This window comes from Lepisma saccharinum, chromosome 20, assembly GCF_977018435.1.
Source record: "Lepisma saccharinum chromosome 20, izLepSacc3.1, whole genome shotgun sequence".
Taxonomy (NCBI): Eukaryota; Metazoa; Arthropoda; class Insecta; order Zygentoma; family Lepismatidae; genus Lepisma; species Lepisma saccharinum.
The window spans coordinates 5,844,871-5,869,644 of NC_139248.1; the positions used below are offsets into that span (position 1 = coordinate 5,844,871).

The 24,774-nt window shown below is 38.6% G+C and overlaps 1 protein-coding gene across 1 annotated transcript; it reads left to right on the top strand.

The window, feature by feature from the left end:
• The first annotated feature begins 20,816 nt into the window (after positions 1-20,816).
• LOC146003794 (uncharacterized) lies at positions 20,817-22,442 on the top strand. Its single transcript, XM_083142211.1, has one exon. The coding sequence runs from the start codon at positions 20,817-20,819 to the stop codon at positions 22,440-22,442; it is 1,626 nt and encodes a 541-aa protein (XP_082998337.1).
• The last annotated feature ends 2,332 nt before the right edge of the window (positions 22,443-24,774 follow it).

A 24,774-nucleotide genomic window follows, 5' to 3' on the forward strand; every position in this document is an offset into this window, starting at 1 on the left:
CATGTTTGGAACAATTTGCAGAATATTTTCTTACATCAGTTCCGAACACATTGTGTGTTCTGAAAGGGTCGAAATGTGTTCTACAGCTGCTGCTTCGAGAAGAGTACACACTTTTAGGCTTATTTGGTGAAGTTTTTGGAAATCATATTGTTCAAAGTTAAACAATAGTAGCTTTTAAAAAAGGGCTAATAAAGCCAAAGACGATTAGTGTTACAAAATACTTGAGCTAATGCAGTGGCATATCCGAGAAGAGGAGAGGAGTATCGGGGGTTATATTCCTTCAGGTATTCTACTATGAGAAAAAATGCCTAGCTAGTGCTCCTGAGAACAATTCAATTGTAATTTTCTTATATTCTGAGCTAAGTTAATGAGATCGCAAACAAGAGATTCTGTACAAGACAAGATTCTGGTGTTGATTCTTGTAGTCTTCGGCCCTTGATCGCTTTTTATGACGTCAAAAGGCCACAAGAAATATCAAAGCAGCACAAATCCCGCTCCTTGGTAAACATTGTTTCACGGCTTGCTGGCAATTACAGAACCTAGACGGAGCCAACTAATTTCAGAATGAATGGACATGTTTTCGTGTTGGATTCTGATTGGCTCTTCCTAGACCGTTGTCATCCAATAAGATTTTGTTGAAGAGAAGCTACCCAAATGCTTATTGGGTTTGGCTGGACTTCATCCTTCTATAGTTACCTAATAAGATTTTGTTAAACAGTAAGCTACATTGAGCAGCTGCGCAGAAGAGATATGAGGCTAGTTAAATCAATATTCCCATTTGAAGAGAGTTTTAAGCAACTTGAATTATTCTAAAGATTTCACAGAGCACTGCTACTAAAGAACTTTTCTAGAAGCGAATCGGCTCTGGTCTTATTAAATGTTCCACAATAAACGTGACACGGAATCGTTGATCAACCTTTATCTGCCGGACCTCAAGCGCTTGTATTTTCACTTGCTCTGGCGCCATTTCAAACGCGGGCTTTTCAAACTTACCGCGAGGTATACAAAAGTAAAAAAATAAAAATAACTCGAGAAGTAATTGACGCAGACAGATGACATTTGTTTTTTAAGGAAAGGGCTTTAAGCGGAGATAAAAAGTGCGAAGGAACATGGAACTATTGGAAAAAGTGGGGGTATATTTTCAAACAGTTAGGGGAAAAAGAAGTGTTGCACAGAGACGGGATAAGGAAGAGGAATAAGTGTTAGTTTAAGTGAGAACAGTTAAAACGACCAAAACTGCTATTTAACACCTATACGGAATTTAAAGGAAAGTGTAATTTGTAAGTAAAATCATAGTTGTGTAATACGAATAGATGTAGTGCACAAAGTCGATTGCTCGCACATGAGACGACCAATAAATATTTATTTACTTACTTACTTTCACCTCTTTTGCCTCGTGCTCTTGTACGGCGACATCCATGTCAACCCGGGACCCTCCCAAGGAAACGATACTGTTTTTCTCATGTATTACCAAAATCTGCAAAGTATAAAAAACAAATTTTCTGACTGTGACATTCACTTAAGCGAGCTATTACAATATGACTGTTTAGTTTTCACCGAGACTTGGCTAAACGACACGGTGATGGATAGTGAATTTCCATTTTTTAAATCATTTCATTGTATTTAGAAATGACCGTGCAAGTCGTCGTGGTGGAGGAGTGATGATCTGCGTTAATGTTAAATGGAATTGTAAAATACGAAGTGACCTAATCAAGGACTGTGAAATTATTTGGATAGAACTCAATATTCAAAGAAACAAAAAAACAAAAACTGCTCGTTGGATCGTGTTATCGCCCACATACGAACTCTCCCATTTCCATCCTCCAAGCATGCAGGGAGTCGGTATTAGCAGCAATGACAATCGTTGATATTATGTTATTTTGTGATTTCAACCTGTCCATCAATTGTGAAAACCCAAATACGGGAACTATAAACTGCCAAAATGATCAGTGGTTTATTGATACGTTCATTCACGGAATTGGGTTAAATTAGTTCAACATGCATAAAACACGTGTAGATAGCAACCTTGACTACGTACTGGCAACCCTGCCTGATATGAAGGTAACTCCAGGAAAGAATCTTCTAACCTTTGACCATGATTTACTCGACGTCACAACGCACCTGCCTACCATGATGAAAGACAAGGAATCCGTCAACCGGAACCAACCCCCCCCCCCCATCACCTATGGTGAAAGGCTCCATGGAATGTCATCCAGCGTGTGCTCAATGTCTACCCTTGGTTTTCGTTAATGGAAGAGGAAGTGAACGAAGCCGTTGAGAACTTTGTCGAAATACTGCATGCCACGATAAAGACTTTGTACCCACTGCGAGACCAAGATCTATCAAATACACCGTCTGGTTCGATAGATAAGTTCTCGTAGTGTTAAGAAATAAAGAAAACCAGGCTTGGTACCTATGGAAGCAGCACCCTAATGTTCACACTCACGATACCTATTGTGACATACCTACTAAAAAAAAACATAGTGGACATATAAATAACATAACAACTGAATGTACTACAAAGCCAAAGAGATTCTTCACATTACTAAATTCAAGAAAAAAAGGCCACGTATACCTGAAGAAATTGTTCATAATATTGATATTGCCAGCGAAGAAGATAGAGCCGAACTTTTCAATGTTTTTTTCCATGAGAACTTATCCCCTCCCTCAGTATCCGACCCTCTCCCCCCTTTAAATCTGTCTGTCCTCACACTATCTTCAATCAAAACTTTCCCCGAGGAAGTAAAATACCTTCTCGCTTCATTGATCCTTCACCAGTCTCTAGGTCCAGATGAAATCCCCACAAAATTCCTGAGTAAAACTGCGGACTCTTTGACTTTTCCCCTTTCTGGCTTACTCAACAAATGTTTCTCTGAGGGTGTGTTTCCGAAAAACTTCAAACGGGCCAACATTGTGCCCACTCACAAAACTGGAGATAAAAAATGTGTTAAATCCTATAGACCAATCTCACTTCTATCGCCACTATCAATTATTTGTGAAAAAATCATCAAAAACAGGTTACTTCTATTAACGTCACCGGATATTAATACAGCACAACATGGTTTTCTTCCAGGCAGCTCTTGCCTAACATTCCGTCTTACTTTAGCATGCTGCCAGAAGAGCTATTGATAATAACTCCCAACTTGACACAATATATTTGGATATTTCGAAAGCCTTTGACAACATTAATAATTAATTCCTTCTACATAAATTATCATCCAGATTTAACATCCATGGAAAATTTCTCTCTTTACTGCAGGACTACCTCCATGAGCGTGAACAACTTGTTGTTCTTTCAGGTACCTCTTCTAACTTTCTTCCCGTTTTGTCTGAAATTCCTCAGGGAAGTGTCTTAGGCCCACTCCTATTCCTTCTGTACATGGATGACCTCCCTGAAAAAGTGTCCTCCCTGAAAAAGTGTCCTCCCTCCCTATCAATATACTTTTGTTTGCAGATGATTTTAAATTCTTCAAGGAGATCTCATCGCATCAAGACGTGACGATTCTTCAAAATGCTCTCACAGAACTTGTTAAGTGGTGTCATCAGTGGCATCTAGAAATAAACCCTCAGAAATGCTCTTTCCTTACTTTTTCCCTAAAAAAGAACAAAGTGGTGTCTGCTATGCTATTGAGAACAATTCAGTCCAAAAAGGTTCCACACAAAAGGACCTAGGTATTATCATGGATGAAAAACTCACTTGTAATTATCATATTATAGCTACCACTAAAAAAACCATGCGCCTTCTTGGTTTTCTATACAGATTTAGTGAAGTTCAAAATCCATCATCTCTTGCCTTATCCTTTAAATCTTTCATCTCGCCTATCCTTGAATACTGCTCCTCAATTTGGGCAATGGCCTCAAAGAACAATCTTACCAGAAAATATTATGTTCTCAGTATCTTTCTTGCCATTGCTCGCCAAATCATAGACCATGGCTGCTCTGAACATTCACTCTTCATACTTTCGTCGTGATCTAGCTGACATGAAATTCATATACAAGATAATAAATGGATAAATCAGAACAGATCTCCTAATCAGTAAATTCACTCTTAGGGTACGCCAAAAGCAAACGCCCAACCTGCAACTCATCCACAACCCGGCCACTAGGCTATCCCTTCTACAACGCTCCTTGCTTTACAGGCTGCCAGAAATCTACAACAAACTTGCCCTGGATGTAGATATTTTCCTTCCAGAACGAAATTTTTATGTATTACTGACCAAGAACATGTAAATCTATCCCATCTTAATATTATTTTTATCTTTTGTTATTTTTTGTTTCTACTTTATGTTGTTTCAGTGTAAAATGGCCAAATAAGACTGTATCTGAAACTCTGAGTAAATAAATAAATAAATAAATAAACCTTATGAAAAGGTGCAAAAAAAGCGCAACAGTATGTTTCATTTTACTTGATTCCATGCCCTAAAATACATATATCAAAGGATCGGTTTGAAAACAGCTGTATTTTTGGAAAGTTGCTGTACCTTAAAATTCGTTCCCTAGTAACGACATCCAAACTACCCTTGGGCTGAAGCAAGCTTTCTTTATGAACTTCGGCTTCGATTTGGAAATAATTAGAGATGGAGGATCCATTGAGTAACCAGTGCTAGACTCACTACTCCTCCTTGGTGAATGTCGTAAGTCGGCCAACTCGGTCCAGCACCATGTTTGCATGATACGTAAATTCGGCAACAACAACCAGTAGACGAAAGCATATTGAGTAGACGGAAATATCCACCATAAATCCTACTCTCTTCTGCACTAAGATCGCTACTTAAGGTTATGTGGTGGATATACAAATCGAGTCCTTTGTACTCTAATCGACGCACAGAAATAAGGAAGAGCTCAAGACGAGCCTTAGATGCTTAGCAGAGTAATATTTAAGTCGAAATCCGGCAGGTTTTCTGAAATATATTTTAATATTTTTTTTTTCTGCAAACTGGATCTTTGTAATGTAACGCTCAGACTTTTAATAATATCCATTAAGGTATGAAATAAATTTAATTATAACACCATTAAGCCTTGTTTCCATTATATGAAAAACTCAATATGCTGACCAAGGCAGAAACATTTTTGTATTTGGTGCAGAGTCTGAAGATGACCTTGCTAGAAGGTTGAAACGTAACTCTTATTTTAAGATTTAAAATAAAATAAATTCTGCCTTGGTCAGCATATTTAGTTTTTCAAGATATTTAGAAATGACAACAAACTAACTCACTCTGTAGCCTTCTTAAACCCGAAGGTTTATGGCTGCACCAACACAAGCCTTCCATCTGTCCCTATCGTGAGCAAGATCTATCCAATCTTTTCCAATCTTACCGATTTCCTTTAGGTCTATCTCAACGTTGTCCCTCCATATTCTTCTTGGCCTTCCTACAGGTATCTTACCTTCAGCTTTCCCAACAAGAATCCTGTAAACTCTTCTTTCCTCTCCCATTGGTGCCACATGGAAAGCCCACCTATGTCTTCTTGATTTAATCATTCTAATTTAAAAGCTTCAAAAATGTCCAATCCTTCTCATATTCCTTTTTGTCTCTAGCAGACTCCATCAATTAAAAATGAAGAATTTACTGACCATACTGACGTTACTGTTGTTCATCATCTATTCCTTCTGCGTAACCATATCTCCAGTATCGACAATAAAAGCCCAGGAAAATACTTTCCACCTTGTGGAAGAAATTTTGAGAAAATATTTCGACACTGCGCGAACAGTAGTTATTTATTATGATGAGGAATAAACAGTGTTTGCAGATCTAATTAGCAAGGAATATACAAGGCCATTAACTATAATTAAACGTATGAAGTTAAGAAACTGGTGGGAAGGTTGGGATTTTGAATGGATTTTAAGGAAGCGCTCCTACCTGTTTCTTCTCAAAGATTATATCTACTATAATGGATCTGTTCAAGTATAACTGGAATTTAAGATATGGAGACGGAATACAAGAAACGTAATCGTTCTTACTCGAAGCAATACACTAGAATCTATTAATGGTTTAATCTTGGTAGCACAGAGGAATCTAATGTTGAATATTGTAATTGCTTCTCCATCATCAGAAAACCAGTCTCCATCAGAAAAGGAAGCTGATGGAGATGACTCTCTTGTACTGTACTCTTACTTTCCTTTCACCGAGTCCCACTGCAGAACGGCGGAGAGAGCAGAAGTTCTGGATGTCTGGAGGAATGGTAGATTTCTTAAAGGAGCAGATTTGTATCCATACAAGGTGAAGAACATTCACAAGTGTCCAATTAAGCTGACAGCTAGTTATACTTTACACAGTTGAAGACTTCAAAAGGCAATGTCTCTTATGCAGGTTTATTTGGTGACTTCGTTACTACTGCGATGGAAGAAATGAACTTCACTTTGCAAACAAACAATATTTATGAAGAGACTTTATCGGAGTTCCCTAATGGAACTGTCAGAGGATACCTTGCAGAAATGCGGAATGGAGTCATCGATGGAATCATATACTTCAAAAGGATATCTCATTATGGCAACTTGTGGTGTGAAGAGCTGCAGATTCAGCAGTTCGTAGAAATGACATGGGTGGTTCCAAAGCCTCGGCTCTATCCTCAATGCATGAGTCTGTTCTTTCTATTCCAACCTCCTCTGTGGACCCTCACGGTCCTGTCTTCACTGAGTCTCTTCATCTGGATGAGAGCGGCCATTTCTTTGTTTCGTCGGTGGGCAAGGAACACATATCGGTTCCCTTCGTTTTCAGGTCTCTCGACTTTCATATTTGGATATGCTCACAATCATCCTTCTCCTCAGATCTATCTTCGTAATTTGGACATTTTCTAATGTTATTCTCTCAAGTTTTTACCTATCGTCATTGTTTGGTTTCATTACAAGTCCCAAACGTACACCTTTTATAAACACCGTAGATGATATTCTTTACATGGGGATATCTGTTGGAGACGATCATCAAGGTAAAAGATTTATAGCAATGCTGGATGAGCCAATGTACAGGAAGATCTACGCAAACTGGTTGCTAGAGGAAGACATTTCGAAAAACTTTAGGTTGCGAATGAAGGGAACTTTGCCTTTCTTGCGTCTAACTTGTTTCCAGTTGTTCCATTCCTACAGGCAACTGTTATTCCACGTAACATCTAGCCGAATGGTCAGTTACCCTCTGGTGTTCCTCCTGCAGAGAAGCTCTCTCTTTCGGGATAACCTTCAGCGCATAATCACCTCCTGCGTTGAAGCGGGTCTTCCTCCAAAGTGGAAGAAGGACGCTGTTGAAAGGATGATTCTTGATGTTCTGAAACGAATCCAGAAGTCATTGTGATTCCTCTGGAGAATCCAAAGAGACCTTTCGCTCTACTTATATTGGGTCTTAAATATTAGCACAGTAGTATTTGGATTGGAGAATGCATACAAGCATTTCACTAATTGTGTGAATTCTATTTGGTTACATTTAAAGTCAATGAAATTTAAGAGAAACTAGCATTGAAGAGGGTAAATAGAGGAATGTATTAGGGTGTGCAATGTTTTGTTAATCTCAGTTTGTTTAAGTCTTCTTGATGCAGAGATAAGCTAACAGGGTTTGAACGTACAGTTTAAAATAGGTTACCTTTCTTTGGTTTTGAGTTCAAGCGTTAGCAGATTAGCTAGCATGCTGGACCTAGAGTTTAAAGTGTGTTCGAAACAAATGTATGACTGTATTCGGTCTCCACTTGTGGAGACTTGGTTAGAAGGCAACTGCACTACACAATCCGTCAGGCCCTGAATCTTGTCTTGTCCCTGCCTTATAGAAGATGCACTAGGTTACAAGTTAGCAAATGCGTTGCATGTAGATTCGGATATTCATCTCTTATTTTGAGAAGGAGCACATTGTGAACATGTATTAACACGTGTGACTTGTAATTCGACAGTTGTCATGAGCTGGTCTCTCTCTGCACCTGAACGGCCAGAGGGTGCAAACCGTCCTCATTTGGAGGGGAATAGAACACCGAGGTTATTTCTCATTAAAGAAATTATCTAATGATTGTTGTCATTGTTGCTGGAGACTTGGAAAACGTCATTGAGGAATAAAGGGAGTGTGCATTACTGAATTCTGCAAATCAATTATTGTGTTTATTAATGCAACTAAAGCATTTATTACCGGCAAAATGCGCAAGATAAGCTTGATACCAACTGGAAAAACAGGTTTTGGTCGGGAGCTGTGTAATTTATTTAGAGAAGACAAGTGTTTCTGATGAAATTTATTTTCAATGGGCATCTTATGATTAACTTTTGCCTCAAGCGATGAACGTCTGACTTAAAATTTAGTAGATAGTAGTGCATAGTTGCTTAAAGCTGTAATGCAATAAGTCTCCATTGTAGTTAACAATGGACCTTTCCACTCCGATATGAAGTATGTTTTAAATGCATTCAATTTACCTTTATATGTTTAGAATTGTTTCTCCCTTTCTAACACTTTCCTGATATTCCTACGTCACTGAAATAGAAACTTCGTCTGACTAGAATGACGTCACTGGTTATGTGCAGCGCTTACTGTTCACCCCGTAAACTTAACATGGTCCGTGAAAGTAACAACATAAAAGCTATTTCTTTTTGTGCAAAACACAAGTATCTTATAACTTGCAGTGGATAAACGTGTGATCCACTTCTTGTGGATGTGTAATATGTATGTATTGATTGAGTTAGTGATTTTGTTTATTTTACTTCGCACTTCTTTCACTTTCGGTTAATCGCAAAGACGAGGAAGGGTGATTATATGATGAAATTGATCAAGGGACACTCACAAAGAACACCATTGCACATCCTTGGATTGGAACACAGTTGGAGAGCTGTGTTAACCACTCTACCACGAAGACCGGCACATTTTATTCTAACCTCAGGAATTTTTACTGCAATGAAGCCACTTGGTAAAGGGTTTCCACTAAGCTCAGATGACAACACTGGCTGGAGTCAATGGCTGAACACAAGTATCAAGAAGGCAATGCTTGCATATACACGATCTGTTGTTCACAAATTTTGAAATTACAATACTTTTGGAGCAGTCATTTGTACACATCAGTTTTCTCGATATAAGTAATGTGGTGGAAAGTGCGTCAAGTTATTGAATCTTCTACAGTGAGGAAAATTTTCTTTAGTTAAATTGATTTATTGATTTATTTAGTTTATTTTACTTCGCGTTTTGTGCCTCTTGGCTAATTTGCGAAGATGGGGATGAGTGATGAAATGATGAAATTGATGAATGGACATTCACAAACAACCAAGCCCGACCGGGATTCGAACCCGGGACCCTTGGCGTCGCAGCGCGATGTGCTAACCACTCGGCCACAGGGTCGGGCTTTCTTTAGTTAAAGTATATCGATAAATATAACATGTTAAACACTTTGATTATGGATAATACGTTGCAAAACAATGGAAATTAGATATTTTATGTTAGTTTCGTGTTTGTTTTGAAATTTCATCACAGGTAACATAAATTCTTATGCTGTCATATTTTATATTAGTGTCCGAAGGGAACTGAAACACACATATGTTTGTATACACTTTTCTTTGAAACTGGTGTTTTTGATAACAAGGAATATCTTCTTCAACACCAGTGTATGTAATTTCAGAAGTAGAAATGTAATATTGAGTATCATCCTTAGAACTGGAAGGTGTAAACATAAACCATTATACACAATGTGTATAATTGAATTACAAACAAAGATAATAAAGTTGATTTAGATCTTAATATTGCAGAATGTACAAAGTTGGAAAAAAAACAGTACTTGTTAACAATCTTCTTAACAAGTCATTATCTAAAGTCTGTATATACAATTATTAGGTTTTCTCTGTTGAATGCAAATAAATATGAAAATGTTTGTTAATTACCTGTTGAAATCACTGCGAAAATCATTAATTTTCTGCTTTGAGCGTTGAATATATTCAATATCGTTTGAGAAAAGTGTTATTTCATGAATACAGTAGTCGCAATTGATATGATGGGCACGTTACAAGTTGCTGTTTCAGTGCAGGAATTTGGACATGTCAGGTCCAAGCCATTCTACGACCTGAAAAACGGTATGCTTCACATTGTGTCCATTAAGTTTGTTTACGATTTTGCATTCTTCTGAGTTTCGATCAAGAGAACCAAGTTAACGTAAAGCTTTCTCAATGGTTAAAGATACATATTTCAATTTATTTCAGAAACCGTTGTTCGCAACACCCATAGTCTATGACCGCCGCTAGCTATTGGACTAAGACGATTCCTCTAAACTTTAGAGTTTTCACCCACCCACTTTTCATTTCATTCATGCCAGAGCAGTTTAGCAAGTCTTGCAGCGCCAACTATACACTTCATATGGTGCACAATGTCCTGACTAGGCATTTACAGTTGGGAAAACACACGCGTGTCTGCCTTTGTGTTCCTTTTGTGCGCTTTTTGGAAAATTATGATCCTGTTGTAACGTACACAAATGATTAGTTATTTGACCAGTTCGCAACTTGGACCTAGTACAGGTCCGCCTTATAGCAAAGGAAATCGTATACCTTAACTAACGATTCTTTTTATTTATGAAATATTCAAAGGGATGGAGAATCTGTTTGTTTACAGAGAAGCTATATTTTGTTTACGGGCTGTATGAGTTGCTGTTTTAAGTCAACTTTATGCACAGTAAGGCTAATCGGGACTGGACCTACAGTTTAAAGTGGGATCCGAACCACTTGTGCCTCCACCGGGTATCGAACCCGGGACCCCTTGATTACAAGGCAAAGACGCTGCCACTGAGCCATGGGGGAGGCCCCGATATATTTTGTTTACATTCACTGCAAAGTCAATCTATTAGTGATAATGTTGAACCTTTGTTGCATGGTTGCATATATTTTCAGCATGATTCGTAGCGTCGTCCATTAGCCTATTCGTGGAGCAGTACAACACATTATAATTTCTCAAAGTTGCCAGAACGTGTTCATTATGAATATGTAGGTAACCGATAGAGAGCATTTTAGATGAATTTTTGGACAGTAAGCAAAATACCAATTGATCTGGGCGATGAATAACTCATTATTCAGATTTTGTCACTTTTATAAATTATGTCCTTAAGTACCGAACTACTGGATGAGGTACTTATGGACCGATACGAAATCTTTCTTACGGTCCGATGTAAAATGGAAACATAAATATTAATATGAAAGGAAAGTTTTTTCTCGCCAAGAAACAGTTTCTGATTCAAGTTGTGTTCATTCAACGATTTGTCCCAGCTTTACTAATTATGTCATTGATAACAATTAAAGGATATTAAGGTGACTTAATGAAATTATGTTTGTGAAATATTAATATTTTAGGTTAACATTTATTTTCCAGTGGACCATGCCGCTCTTTGTCCCCTCCCACTTCGTATACCGAAGGACATTGTTACGAATAAATATTTCTTGATGTTTTCCTTGCAATTGCATAACCAAGACGCTGCCAAGTAATATCAAAATCAATAGATTTGTAGACAAATGTTCCAGTTAGTTCTGAGTCGTTTCAAGGTCTCTCATTAACCGGAATATTATCCTGGTGGACTATTGGGTTGTGCTGAAGAAAAAGATATACTTAGTCTTCAACAAAAAATTTCAACCCGTGTTACTTCAAAAGTCCAATCAAATAATGTTAAATTTCACGAAAGGAACTGAGTACGTAGTCAGTTTGGATAACCTTTTTTATTTCTGCACACCAATATCCATTGCTGAAAACGTGGTCTGGAACATAAGCCCCTGACCACTTTTTAGACAACGATTTCGGAGTAATGTAACACCAAACTGTAGAAAGCTGAACGTGAATTTGAATGCAACTGTTATCAGGAAATCACAGAACATTCATTCTGGTGCAAGAACTGACAGAACCCCCAGAAAGATGGAAGAAGACGTACAAAAATCAACACTCGAGAAACTAATCTATCATAAAGAGGTTTGAAACATGCCACGATATTCCAAAATGTCTTCCATTAATTTGTGTAATAATGAAAAATCAAAACTTTTAAACCACTAATTGTTAACAACAGAAGTTAAACACTGCCAATCCTACATCTATTTATAGTGTGAAGGGAAAGTTTACATTACAAAAAATTAGCAGAGAATGACCTCCTTGCCTTCAGACATATACGCAAATTCCACGTCACCCTCCACTTCCAGCAACGCAGCTATTTCCCCACCCCTCCAGTCTTTCTCTTATGCTCAAAAGGCACGAATTTTGTTTTTACGCATACGAGTATTCCATGTACGCAGCCTTCCCGAGGACATGGTTACGAAATTGTATTACTTAAATGTTAACGATAGATGTCCGAGTAGATTATCCCTCGAGGGCAATTGAAAAGTTCCTGAACATTTGTTGTAAAGTTAATTGCCTTTGCTGGTAAAGGCAAGACGCTTATATTCGTAGGTATTCTTCGCTATATAATGATGCCATTAGGTTACTGGTTATGCTAATGTTAAAGTACTTGTAAATATTGCTCAATGTCTTCATCACAGTTGCTTAGTAATATCGAAATCAATAGACTTGTCCACGAGTGGTCCTCGTAGTTCTGAATCGACTCTACATTTCTCATTCGCCGGAAGAATATACTTGTTGTACTGAGTGTTTGACGGAAATATTCATCCCTTGTTACTTAAACAATCGCACCACACATTGCTGCACTTCACCAAAGGAATGGAGTATGTGGCAATTCGGATAAATTAAATTAAATAACCAAATAAAAGTAAATAAGTTAAATCCTAAGGCGATAATTACAAATTATTATTGAAAAATACATGAGACATAGTCGCGGTTGTGCGCAGGATTTTCTGTGGTTTGGGGTTTGGCGACCTGTAAGCATTTCTCGAGAAGGAAAAAACTTCTGTTCGAAGTTGTCGTGTTCCTTCAACTGGGTCTTGTAATGAAAGGGTCATGGGTTCGATACCCGGAAAAAGTACATAGTGCTTTGAATCCCACTTTAAACTGTCAGCCCAACCCAATTACCCTTTAAATGCATAAAGTGGACTTAAAACCAACTCCTCTGTTCCTCCAACGGTTGTACCAACTTAACATGGAAATTATGTGTGTTAAATATTTAGGTTGACATTTATTTCCAGTGGGGAACGCCACCCATTGCCCCTTCCACTCCGGACACCCAAGGACATAGTTACGAAATTTTGTGACTGAAATGTTTACCAAAAGACACATAAGAAGTCTATATGCCTCGTGAGCAATTAAGGAGCTGTTCCATATTTGTCGTAAAGTAAATTACCTTTGCTGGTAAATGTTCTCTTCGACACAAGACGCATATCTCGTGTATGTTCTTCGCAATATAATTACGCCATTAGCCTTCGGTTAATACTAAAGTTAAAGTACTTGTAAATATTACTCCTTGTCGTCCTCGCTGTTACATGAGCAATACGTTTCCAAGAAATATCAGAATCAATAGACATGTCCACGTGTGCTTCTCTTATTTGTGAACCTATTCAACGTTTCTCATTGGCCGGAGTCTAACAAAGATGAAGGCGCTTGTAGTTGTGACTATCTACCAAAGTGTTCAGCCTTCGTTACTTCGACATCAGCTATTTTTGCACTTCAAGAAAGGAACGGAGTAAGTGGCACCAAGGATAACCGTTTGTTTTTGCACACGAACATCTATTGCTGAAAACGTTGTCTTGTACATCTTAGGCTAAGTAGTGCTAAGGAGGAAATTCACAAAGAACACAACACAATAGTCTGGGTTGACTACTGTTTCTTGTTTTGAACATATATCTGCATTTGCCTTCAGCGTCAACCTCAGGTATGGAGATTTTAATATTAATATAAATATTTTCTTTTCTTTCGGCAAGGAGTTCAGACACCTCCTTTTGGTTTTAGTCAAATAATATTGCTTTATCTTACTTGATCCAACTTTGGTTATTGATAATAGGTTTGCACTAATAGGATAAAAAATTTACAAGACCAGCCGTTCGGAGGATGGTACGTTATTACATAAATCAGGTGACGACGCTCACTTTTCTCCATGCTACCTCGCCATAGTGTTGAAACAAACTAAAAAAGTAGAACAATGACGACGCCTAGTTGCTATAGTTTTACTTTCTCTGCACTCACGCATGTAGTTGGTTACAAAGTGCAACACTTAGTGATTTGGTGTCAAGTAGTGCATTTGGTGTATGCCCGGAGCGGTGTTGTTGTGAGGTGTTTGATCACGTGGTGCCTGAAAACTAATCAAAATTACGTTTAAAGCAGCAGACAGGCATTTGTTGAATCTTCTGAACTTGAACCCCGCTATCCGTCTACTTGCTTGACCCGAACGTCATTTCCTCTCACCAGCCTGACACCAGAATACATCTGCACTACAACTAGTGTCAAAAATGCATCGAACTAGACGGGACCTGGGTTTTGGACGGCTTTCAACAGTTAGGTCATCGACAGGAAATTATCATGCGGATCAAGTATCAATGGTGAAAATATGAATTTCTTTATAAACATCTAGAAGATGAAATTGAAGATATTATCTTTAACGATATGGCGTAGCCAGGATTCTGTGTTGGAAGACACAGTGTGGCCAAATGTTTGGTACATAATATCTTGTGTATTTATTATCTGTTTGAGCATTTAAAGAAAAAACAATTAGGTTACATACGTAGATAAATAGACATGTAAAAATTTTGAATTTTGAACTCATACATAGATATTAAAGATTTTGTGTTTGTTCTTAAAGTTATGGCGGTTCAGCTCAAGTTCCACCCCCTTGATTGAGAATGTTCAAGAGAAATATAATTTAATTTCTTCTGATAATACTAGTAGTGACAACCCAAGCAAATTTCATTTCTTTGTTCGCTGCTGGACATTTTTTTCTTCATCACACATTATAATTTTCCTAGGATCAGAGTCGTCAAGCAATCCTGCTTAGCCAAATGTTTAGCACTATCTCCACCCAAGTGAACGATCGCCAGTTCTATCTCAGGCGGAGATAAAAATTGGTGACATGTTGGGATTCTACTAGAAAAATAGCTGGAAGTCGTTAGATAGTGGTCATAGGCGCCGACTCCATGGGGCTTAAATACACATTTGAAATGTTCTAGACCATCAATTTGGGGGGCTGAGACCGCTAAACTATCAACTTTGGGGGGGGGGGTCTATGACCGGAGACAGCAAAACTCATGACTTATTACTATATCCTAAGTATGTAATTATGAGTATTGTTAAAATATTTAGTAAAAAGAGTTTCAAAAGACGATACATGAACTAGGGTAGTGGATGGAACGTTTGGGGTACAAATGGCTCTAACATGACATTCAGAACGAGATCATTGATATATTAGGGAGATCTGTTTTGTGCTCCGTGGTAGCAGATATTAAAAGTCTGGAATATTTTGCTATTATACTTGACGAAACTTGTGACATATCCATCCGTGGACAATTAATATTCTGCATTAGAACTGTGAATAAAAATTTTGATATTTTTGAGGAATTCATGGGCTTTTATGAGATTCCGAACTCTGAGGCCAAAACTTAAAAAACTTAATTTATTTCGGTGATCAGAGCCCCCCCCAATAATTTTGACAAGTCGGCGCCCCTGATAGTGGTATTAGGGCTCTGAAGGTGGAAGTGTATTCACTTACAAGGTGTCACAAAATTAAAATCGGCTTGTAGAGACTTGGATATGAAAAGAATTTTGTCTTGGTGAACAGTGATGCAAATCATAATTTACTATACACTTTCATTTGATCTATCAACGGATCCGGTTTTTTAATATTTTTTTTTTAGAGAGAGTCATAACAGGTCGAGGAAGAAATATTCACAACACACCACATTTGTAAAAGGCCTGTGATAAAACCGTTACCAAAACTTCAGAACTGAAGGTAGGTGATTGTAGACTGCAACGGACTTGTTTCCGAAAAACAGAAATAAGGAAATTCACAGACGTAATGAGATTTTACTTATATACAACAGTAGCCTTTGTCTCAGAATAGTTGTAGAATAATGACCTACTTCGCAAGACATTTTCGAATACTCAACTCAATCTACTTCGGCAGACATATTCGAATACTCAACTTTCACACTTCAATCAACTTGACTTCATTGTGCACACCGAATATCTTCAAATTTTCCATCCAGTTACTATTTTTTGGTGAAATTTAAATTTTTCTAAAATTCTGTGCGTACAGGAAAATTTCCCTTCCACGTGACAACACTGGTGGGAGCTTTGATATTTCTGACCCAGGTTTGAGTGGAGAATCGGGAAACTCTTTCCAAATATGAAGAAGCGGTTTCAGGTGTCGATAGTGCTCGATGCGCTGACAGGTGAGGCAAAGGGAGAGAGACACTTAGCGGGCCTTGATTCTCCGCAGAATGATGTGTGGAGCTTATTTCTTCCTAGAGGCATTTTCTGTAAGTTAGGGCAAAGAGAAACTTAGAACCGTTATCATTCTCATTCCCATCTTGCGAGCATTCCCTATCATTTACTCTTTCTAATAAATTGTTGTTTCAGATTTCAGTGACGACCTGGAGCCATATTAGCCTAGAGCTAATACGTATTTCTATTTAAATTATTCAACATTGATCTTATTAGCTATTATTATTATTTTATGCAAGTTTCCATTCATTGGCGAATGGCATTTTTGTATACCTCCTCCGCAAACCTTGTTGCAAAAATTAATTCTGAATACTATAATGTATGTAGGTATTGATAGTGTTGCCCACGGGACGAGACGGGACAGGCTTTTAAAAATTCGAGACGAGACGAGATTGACCATGTGCCATAAGACAAACGAATATTTTCGAGACGAGACAGCATTTCCACGAGACTCCACGAGACGAGACAGGCCAAAGTCTCGTCTCGTGAGCAACACTAGGTATTGATGACGACAGAGTTTTGGACCGGCTTTCAATATTTGGAAAGGTTTCCAAGCTTTCAAGAACTAACGTCACTTCCTATCTGCAGATGAGAGTGACGTTAGCTCCAGAAAGCTAGGAAACCTTTCCGGAAGTCCCCTGTTTGCTATCTCGATAGGCTCTATTCAATTATTCGTTCCTAGGAAAGCTTCAAGACTTACTTCAGAAATATGCATATTTCTTTACAAATAGCTGGAAGACAAATTTGGAGGTATTTCATTTTACTTCAACACAATGATGGAAGTATGATTCTGTGTTGCAAGGGTGCAGGGAGTACAAATATTTGTTACTTGAACTCCGTTGTATTTTGTATTTTGTTTTACATATTTTCATGTATGTAAGGAAATATTTTTCGAATCTTGAAAATATATTGAACATTCCTCGTATAGGGGAGTAAGGGGTTCTCCTTACACGTAGTACACCCTGGACTGCAGACTAACGAGGCTCTGGCGCCTGGCTCTATGGCCAGTATAATTTTGTTTGTGTTGTCCTGTGTTTTGTCCTTATTTGTATTGAGTGCTCCTTTACAGCCTCAGCTTTTAACAAAAGTCAGAATATTTTAATATTTTAGTTATGTAACGTTAGAGTTGTTATGTGTAACGATAAGGGTTTGCACCCCTTATAATGTGACGGGTGCAAAATAGCCTTAGTGCTGACGCATCCAAAATTTTAAATTCAAATTCAAATTCAAAAAATTCATTCCTCGTATAAATTTTAGCAGTTTGAGGGAAGGGGCTACAATATACCTCTCCTTGTCCTCGAAGATTCAACTGGATATCATTCATAGTTTTTCTGCTAATTATATAATTTAATATTCTAACAATTTTCTTGTTTTATCTTTCAATGCTCAACTTCTTACAATTTCGATGTGACTTTTAATTTTCCCGAGGTCGAAATCGCACAGGAACTGCGCTTAGCAAAGGTCTTAGTGCTCATATCGTTTTTGTGAAGAAGTCCAGGTTCTACTCAAGGTGAAAGGAAGAAATTATTGGCGTCCTGGGATAATACTGGAGAAAGAATTGCTGCTATACTCTAAGCCGGGAATCTGTGGAGCAATGCTGCGAATAGCGGCAGAGAAGGGGAGGGGAAATCGAGTGGTCAGAATTAAGCAGTACACACTGCTGTTAATGCTGGTGACTACATTAGCTCCTCCTTCACGCATTCCCTTTCCCTTTCACGTGTTCATTGGTGGAGCCGTCACGTACCCCTACCTGCGCAGAGACTCGTTTCGGTTACTCCAGAGATACCCGGGACAGAGTATAGCTTTCAGAAACTGATATTACAGCACTGGCAGTGGGACTCGATTCACTGACCACGTGGCACTCAAAGAATGTTGTTTTAGTGGACTCGACATGAATCATACCTAACGATGCAATTTCCTTTGATGTACCAAGGAATACATGTTACACAGAATTTCCCGAGATTTCAGAAACAGAAAGAACCATGGTTTCTATGAAGGGAGCCCAGTGAATGTTTAATCGAAATAGCCTATCACACCTATAGTCAGAATTATTGTCCTGGAACATTTCCCGCCACCAGATGGAAGAGCTTGGCAGCTCTCACGTGACTGCTTCCGTCCAACGACAGAAACACTGGAAACAGCATGTGCTTTGTTCTCAGACAGCCAGAACTACGGTTCTCTCTGCGAGGATAATATCAACACTGGGTTCCACATTCGCAGCAAAGGGTAAGGGAAGGCAACAGACAAACAAGGAGTATGTACTTATAGCTGAATCCTCTCTGAAACTTACCTTAAATAACTGAACGTGATTTCCATTTAACGTTATAGTACGTAGAATAAAACAATTGCTCCTCACCGTCTCATTTAAATAGATGTAAAAGAGATGATGAATAGTGAAATACATTTTTAGGCATGTGGTTTGGTTGAATGAGAATTTTGTGGAATTAACTTTAAATTCTCGTTACACATTATCTACACATACACTAAATTATCAACGGATAACAGAAATGGAGTTTTGTGGGTCAGAACCACAGTTTGGGCATAGCTTCCTTGAAAAAAAATCGTATTTTACCTCATTTTCCAACCAATAAAAACATTCAAAGAATTTCTCAGTTGCAGCGCGTGAAAACGTGTGTTCCTTGTGAATTTCGAACTGAAAATAATTACAGATGTAAGATCGATTATAAGATCACTGTTAGGTTCACTGCTCTTCAGAGTACTTACTTCGTCACTGTTGCTTCACCTATCTAAGAACACTTGAAACATTAGTTGGACAACTACTACACGCAGACGACAGATGAAACAGTGGCGGAACTGTGAAAGTATAAACGGCATTAGCGTGAAGATCAGACCTACCGCCATGTGATAGGCCATTCGAATCATTTTCACGCTAATCATTCCCCAGAAACACACGCCAATCTAACAGGGTAATAGGGTCAGTCATTCATGTGAAATCAACAAGGTCCTCAAAGTTATATTTTTTGATTCGCTTGAAATTTTGCATACTGGAAGGGCCATCTGAGGTAGGAAAATGTGCAGTGTTGCAAACTATGAGATTTTGACAATATCTTCCAACATCTTGTTAACTTTTAATTGCAATATTTCGGCAAGCAGAGCACCTACGGAAGTAATTCGGACGGCGATGGAAAGATCTTGAAGGGCTCTTTCACATGAGATATTGCATGCCTATGTCAATTGTCGTTGGTGTAAAGAAAACTTTGGTAGCCATTTTCTCAAAAACGTTTCTTTTAATTTCTTTCAAAAATCATAAGTCATACATACACTATTATTCAATAGCTATACAAAATTTAAGAATGGGACGCCAATGGGATCCTGAGTTATGTTAGATTTAGGGTACGTTAGGGTAGGGTAGAGTAGGTTAGGTAATGCATGATAACATATTTTGATAGACAAATTCCTAATATTCAAAAGTAAAAGTGTAACATAAATTATATACAATATTGTTTGAATTAACGCACATGATTAAAAAGTCCGCTTTCATAGGTAACTCCGTTATTAGTGAACATAGCGAAACTTGGAAAGAGGAGAAAGTTGTTGGAAATAAGTAAGTTTCAATCTAAGGTGCTTGAATTTTCAACGTATCGTACACCGTGCAGGCTGTACACTGGTGCGAGCCTCATTGGTAGACGAAAATGCCACATGCTTGGCCCTGAATACTTCATGGCATCGGAGTTCCATAGAGAAAAGGTATATTAAGGATTGATGACGATAATTACAGATAAACTAATAGATACGTGATTACACTAAAGTATAAAAATGTGAATGTGTGACTCGCACAGTGTGAAGTACTTACTCTATATACGTATTGCAGCCTGATTCTCATTTGTGAGCTTTTAACCTTTTCTAGTGGTCTGGGGAAAGGAGGGTTGTGCGCGTCACATGTTCACGAATTTAATAGTTTGCCATTTTGTGAGGTTGAAAAGTGTCTCTTCATTGGTTGACTTCACATGAAATGGCTCAATATTTATATTTAGGATCTGCCACTATTTCTGTGTTATATTGTATAAGCCATTTATTCACTGCCACTGGGTAGTTTTTTACTTCTCCACTTGGACTTTCATATTATTCATTAACGTATTAAAAATATTTAAAAATGTGAAGAAATTTTCTGTAATTTTTGTTTCATTTATGTTTATATTCTCTTTTATAGCTGATTTCGTCAAATTGAAAATGAAGAAATTACTGATCGTGTTCATGTTTCTGTGGTTCTACGTCAATTAGTTCTGCCTCACTATATCACCCCCATCGACGACAAAATTCCACAAGGATACACTTCACCTTGTAGAAGAGATTTTAAAGAAATATTTCCAAACTGCTCGAACAGTAGTTGTTTATTATGACGAAGAATCAACAGAGTTTGCAGATCTCATTAGTAAGGAACATTCAGGACCATTAACTATAATTAAACCTATAAAGTTAAGAAACTGGTGGGAAGGTTGGGATTTTGAATGGTTATCAAGGAAGAGAGAAATCTCCTATCTGTTCCTCCTCAAAAATATATCCACGATGATGTATCCTTTCAAATATGATTGGCATTTTAATAAGTGGAGACGGAATGCAAAACACTTCATCCTTCTCACAGGAAACAATCCGTTGGAATCTATTAATGGCTTAATCTTGGTAGCACAGAGGAATCTAATGTTGAATATTGTAATTGCTTCTCCACCAGAAGAGAAGGAATCTGGTGAAGCTGACTCTCTTGTCCTGTACTCCTACTTCCCTTTCACAGAATCCAACTGCAGAACGGCTGAGGGAGCAGAAGTTGTGGATGTCTGGAGTAAAAGGACATTTGTTAAAGGGAGGGATTTGTATCCAGACAAGGTGAAGAACATGCACAACTGCCCAATTAATCTGAAAGCGAAATTTTATGAGTTGTACTTTACGCCATACAAGACTTCAAAAGGTAGAAACACTTATTCGGGTTTATATGGTGGCTTCGTTGCAACTGCGATGGAGAAAATGAACTTCACTTTGCAAACAAACAACATTTTTAAAGAACCTATATCGTTGGGATATATATTTCCAAATGGAACTATCACAGGAGACTATGCAGATGTGCGGAATGGAGTCGTCGATGGAACATTAAAGTTCAAGGGGGCTTCTCATTATGGCAACGTGTGGTGTGAAGAGCTGCAGATTCAGCAGTTTGCAGAATTGACATGGGTGATTCCTAACCCAAGACTCTATCCTCAGTGGATGAGTCTCTACTTTCCATTTCAGCCACCTCTGTGGACCCTCACGATTCTGTCTTCACTGAGTCTCTTCACCTGGATGAGAGCGGCCGTTTATCTGCTTCGTCGGTGGGGAAGGATCACATATCGGTTCCCTTCGCTTTCAGGTCTCTCTGCATTCATATTTGGGTGTGTCGACATCCCACCGCCTCCTGTAGGTCCACTCAGATTTATATTTGTACAGTGGATATTTTCTACTGTGATACTCTCTACTCTTTACCAGTCTGCATTGTTTGGTTTCATTACAAGTCCCAAACTGACGCCTTACGTAGACACCATAGAGGATATTCTGAGTATGGGGTTATCTGTTGGGGGTGATGAGATAGGTAAAGAAACTATGGGAGTGCTGAATGAGCCAGTATACAGGGAGATCTATGCAAACTGGGTCCTAGAGAATAACAATTTGAAAAACTACAGAAGAGTTGTCTATTATGGGGATTTCGCCTTTCTTACGTCTAGCTTTTTTCCAGACGTACTGGCATATCGTTATCTGTGGTTCGATTCCTACGGGCAACCATTATTTCACATAACATCTAGCAGAGTTCTTGGTGCCTTCCAAGTGTTTCTGTTGCAGAGAAGCTCTCCCTTTCGGGATAACCTTCAGCACATAATCACCTCTTGCGTTGAAGCGGGTCTACCTCCAAAGTGGAAGAAGGACGCTGTTCAAAGGATGATTCTTGATGGTCTGAAACGAAAAATGTTCCAGGAGAAGCCAGAAGTCGTTGTGATTACTCTGGAGAATCTAATGGGAGCCTTCGCCCTACTTATATTGGGTCTTACTATCAGCACAGCAGTGTTTGCAGTGGAATGCACACACAGACATTTCACAAATGGTGTTTATTGGTGTTGGTGCTTTTTAAGGTCACGGAAATGCAAGCGAAATCAACGTAGAAGAAGATGAATGGTATTCGCATTTGCAGATTTATGTGCTATGCGTTTTCATAGTTTGGGAGGTTATTTCCAACTGTAGATGAGAACAATTTCCTCTTGGTTGAAGTACATACACTTACTAGACTACAGAGGAAGTGCGTGTCTTTGCACGGAATGAAGTTGTCTATATCCGTCGACTGTTTATTGTGAATTCTCTTCGTCGACTTTGAGTTTGTTTCTTTTGAGTCGAACTATGCACAGGTTCTATTGAGGCTGGACCTACAGTTTATAATTTGAACCCATCCTCTATGATTGAATTCGGGACAAAGAGTAGATGTTGCCATTGCGACATCGAGGAGACCATTAATTTTTCCTATTAGAGATAATTCGCTATGTTATAAGTGCAACAAAGCCTTGTCCTATAGATTTGGATATTCATATCTTATTTGGAGAAGGAACACACGTTAAATACAGCTTTCATTTGTGGATTATTATCACACGGTTCTCATGAAGTTGACTCTCTCTTCACCTCGACAGCAAAGGAGTGCAAACATTATTATCCTGCATGAGTGGAAGTGGGTGCAAGATTATTTTGAACTATTTGTGAGAAAACAGACACAACAACCGATTGGTCTCATACGCACAAGAGACTTCCAATGTTACACGTGGAACGAGGGAAACGATTGTCGTAAGGTAGCAGGTTTTAGCATTCATTTGCGCTTTCATAACTCAGCCTGATTGTCAAAATTTATGTGCTGCAATGAATATGAATATGTGAGGAATACTCATATTGCAATTGAAATATGGGTGTTTATATTATTGTGTAGAGTAAAGCCTTTGGTGTTGTCGAGGGCAGCATGCCTCCCTGCAGTGAATTGGTACATTTTCAATGGAATCCCATTTATCTCCTTGTGTGGAGGATTCACTAGCATCAAGAAAATGTTTAACTCTTGACAAATACTACTGAGACGACGCGAATATTTCTTTTTGGGAGAACCTTGTCACAAAATATATTTGCTCTACTCGTAAGACTATCCTTGGGTATTCTCCAACGATACCAATAAACTCAAGGCGGCTCTAAAGAACAGAGATTTATGTGGTTGAACATCTGAGGACACCGAAGCTAGCAGTCATAGAAATTATCCACACCAGCAGTTTTCCTGTTTTCTGGTCTCCTTTCGTCAGTGGAGTGTAAAGGCAATGTTTTCGGAAAGCACCCAAATGTAAGCCTCTCTCCCACATGGTACAGTCATGGAAAAAAGTTCTTCCCCATAAGGCTTTAATAGGAGCAAGTAATGCAGGAGGGTAGGCAACACATATTGCACCCTTCGATGATCGGGTGATTTTGCCTGTCTTAACACCGAGAAATGTGTTCCACGCGAAGGTCAACATGACAGGAAAGCAAAGAGGGTCACGTGACTATTGGTTACGTGGAGTGTTGTGCTTCTCCACGTCCCCAGTTCTTGATCCACATTGCAGAAAAAGTAGAGCTGCATGCAATATATGAAAATAGGTTGTTTTCAACTACACGCTTAATTATGATTTTCCCAATTGTAAATCTATCAGACGTGTCTCCCGATTTAGTCGGGACAGTCTTTTACTTTGAATTCCTGTTTGTCATAGGCGTAACTTGACGGGAGCAGAAAGGGCATTTGTAACCCCCCCCAAAAAAATCAGGTTTCTTAAAGCTGCTAAAACAGGAATTAAATACTATGATTTGACGCGTCCAAAAAAAGTATTATATTGAAAGATTTTTCCCAAATACGTAGATAGAAATTTAATACTTTGAAAGTGTCTCAGATTTGTTTATTGTCACAACTTAGTGTGGCACAGGTCTACTACAAAAGTGGAATTTCGTAACAGAAATATGAACCCACTCCTTTTATTTCGTAGCCGATTTCATCTTGAAACTGAAATTAAGAATATTAGTTAATAATGTCATTGGTAAACAATAAAAAAATGTGTTAGACCCAATTCTTTAATACCTTATCATAATCTTTATCGCAAGTTGAAATTTTGTTGTAAGTCCACTGTATGCAAAAAAAAAAAAGATAAAGTTCTCACCTGTGCTTGGCGCTACGCCATGAAGGCGTATAGGGGGTGTGGGGGTAACGCCCCACACTTTCTTGATTCGTTCGTGAGTGGGGGTGATGTGATCAGCATCACGCCGCCCCACACTTTCTTGATTCGTTCGTGAGTGGGGGTGATGTGATCAGCATCACGCCCCTGACCGCCTTTACCACCAGGGTTTCCCCCAGGTACCCATGTCATTCGACGCTGGGTGGGCGCTGGGGCCGCTTCCAATGTTAGAAAAGTTCCCGGGCTTGAACCGGCCGGGAATCGAACCCGGGACCTATAGCATG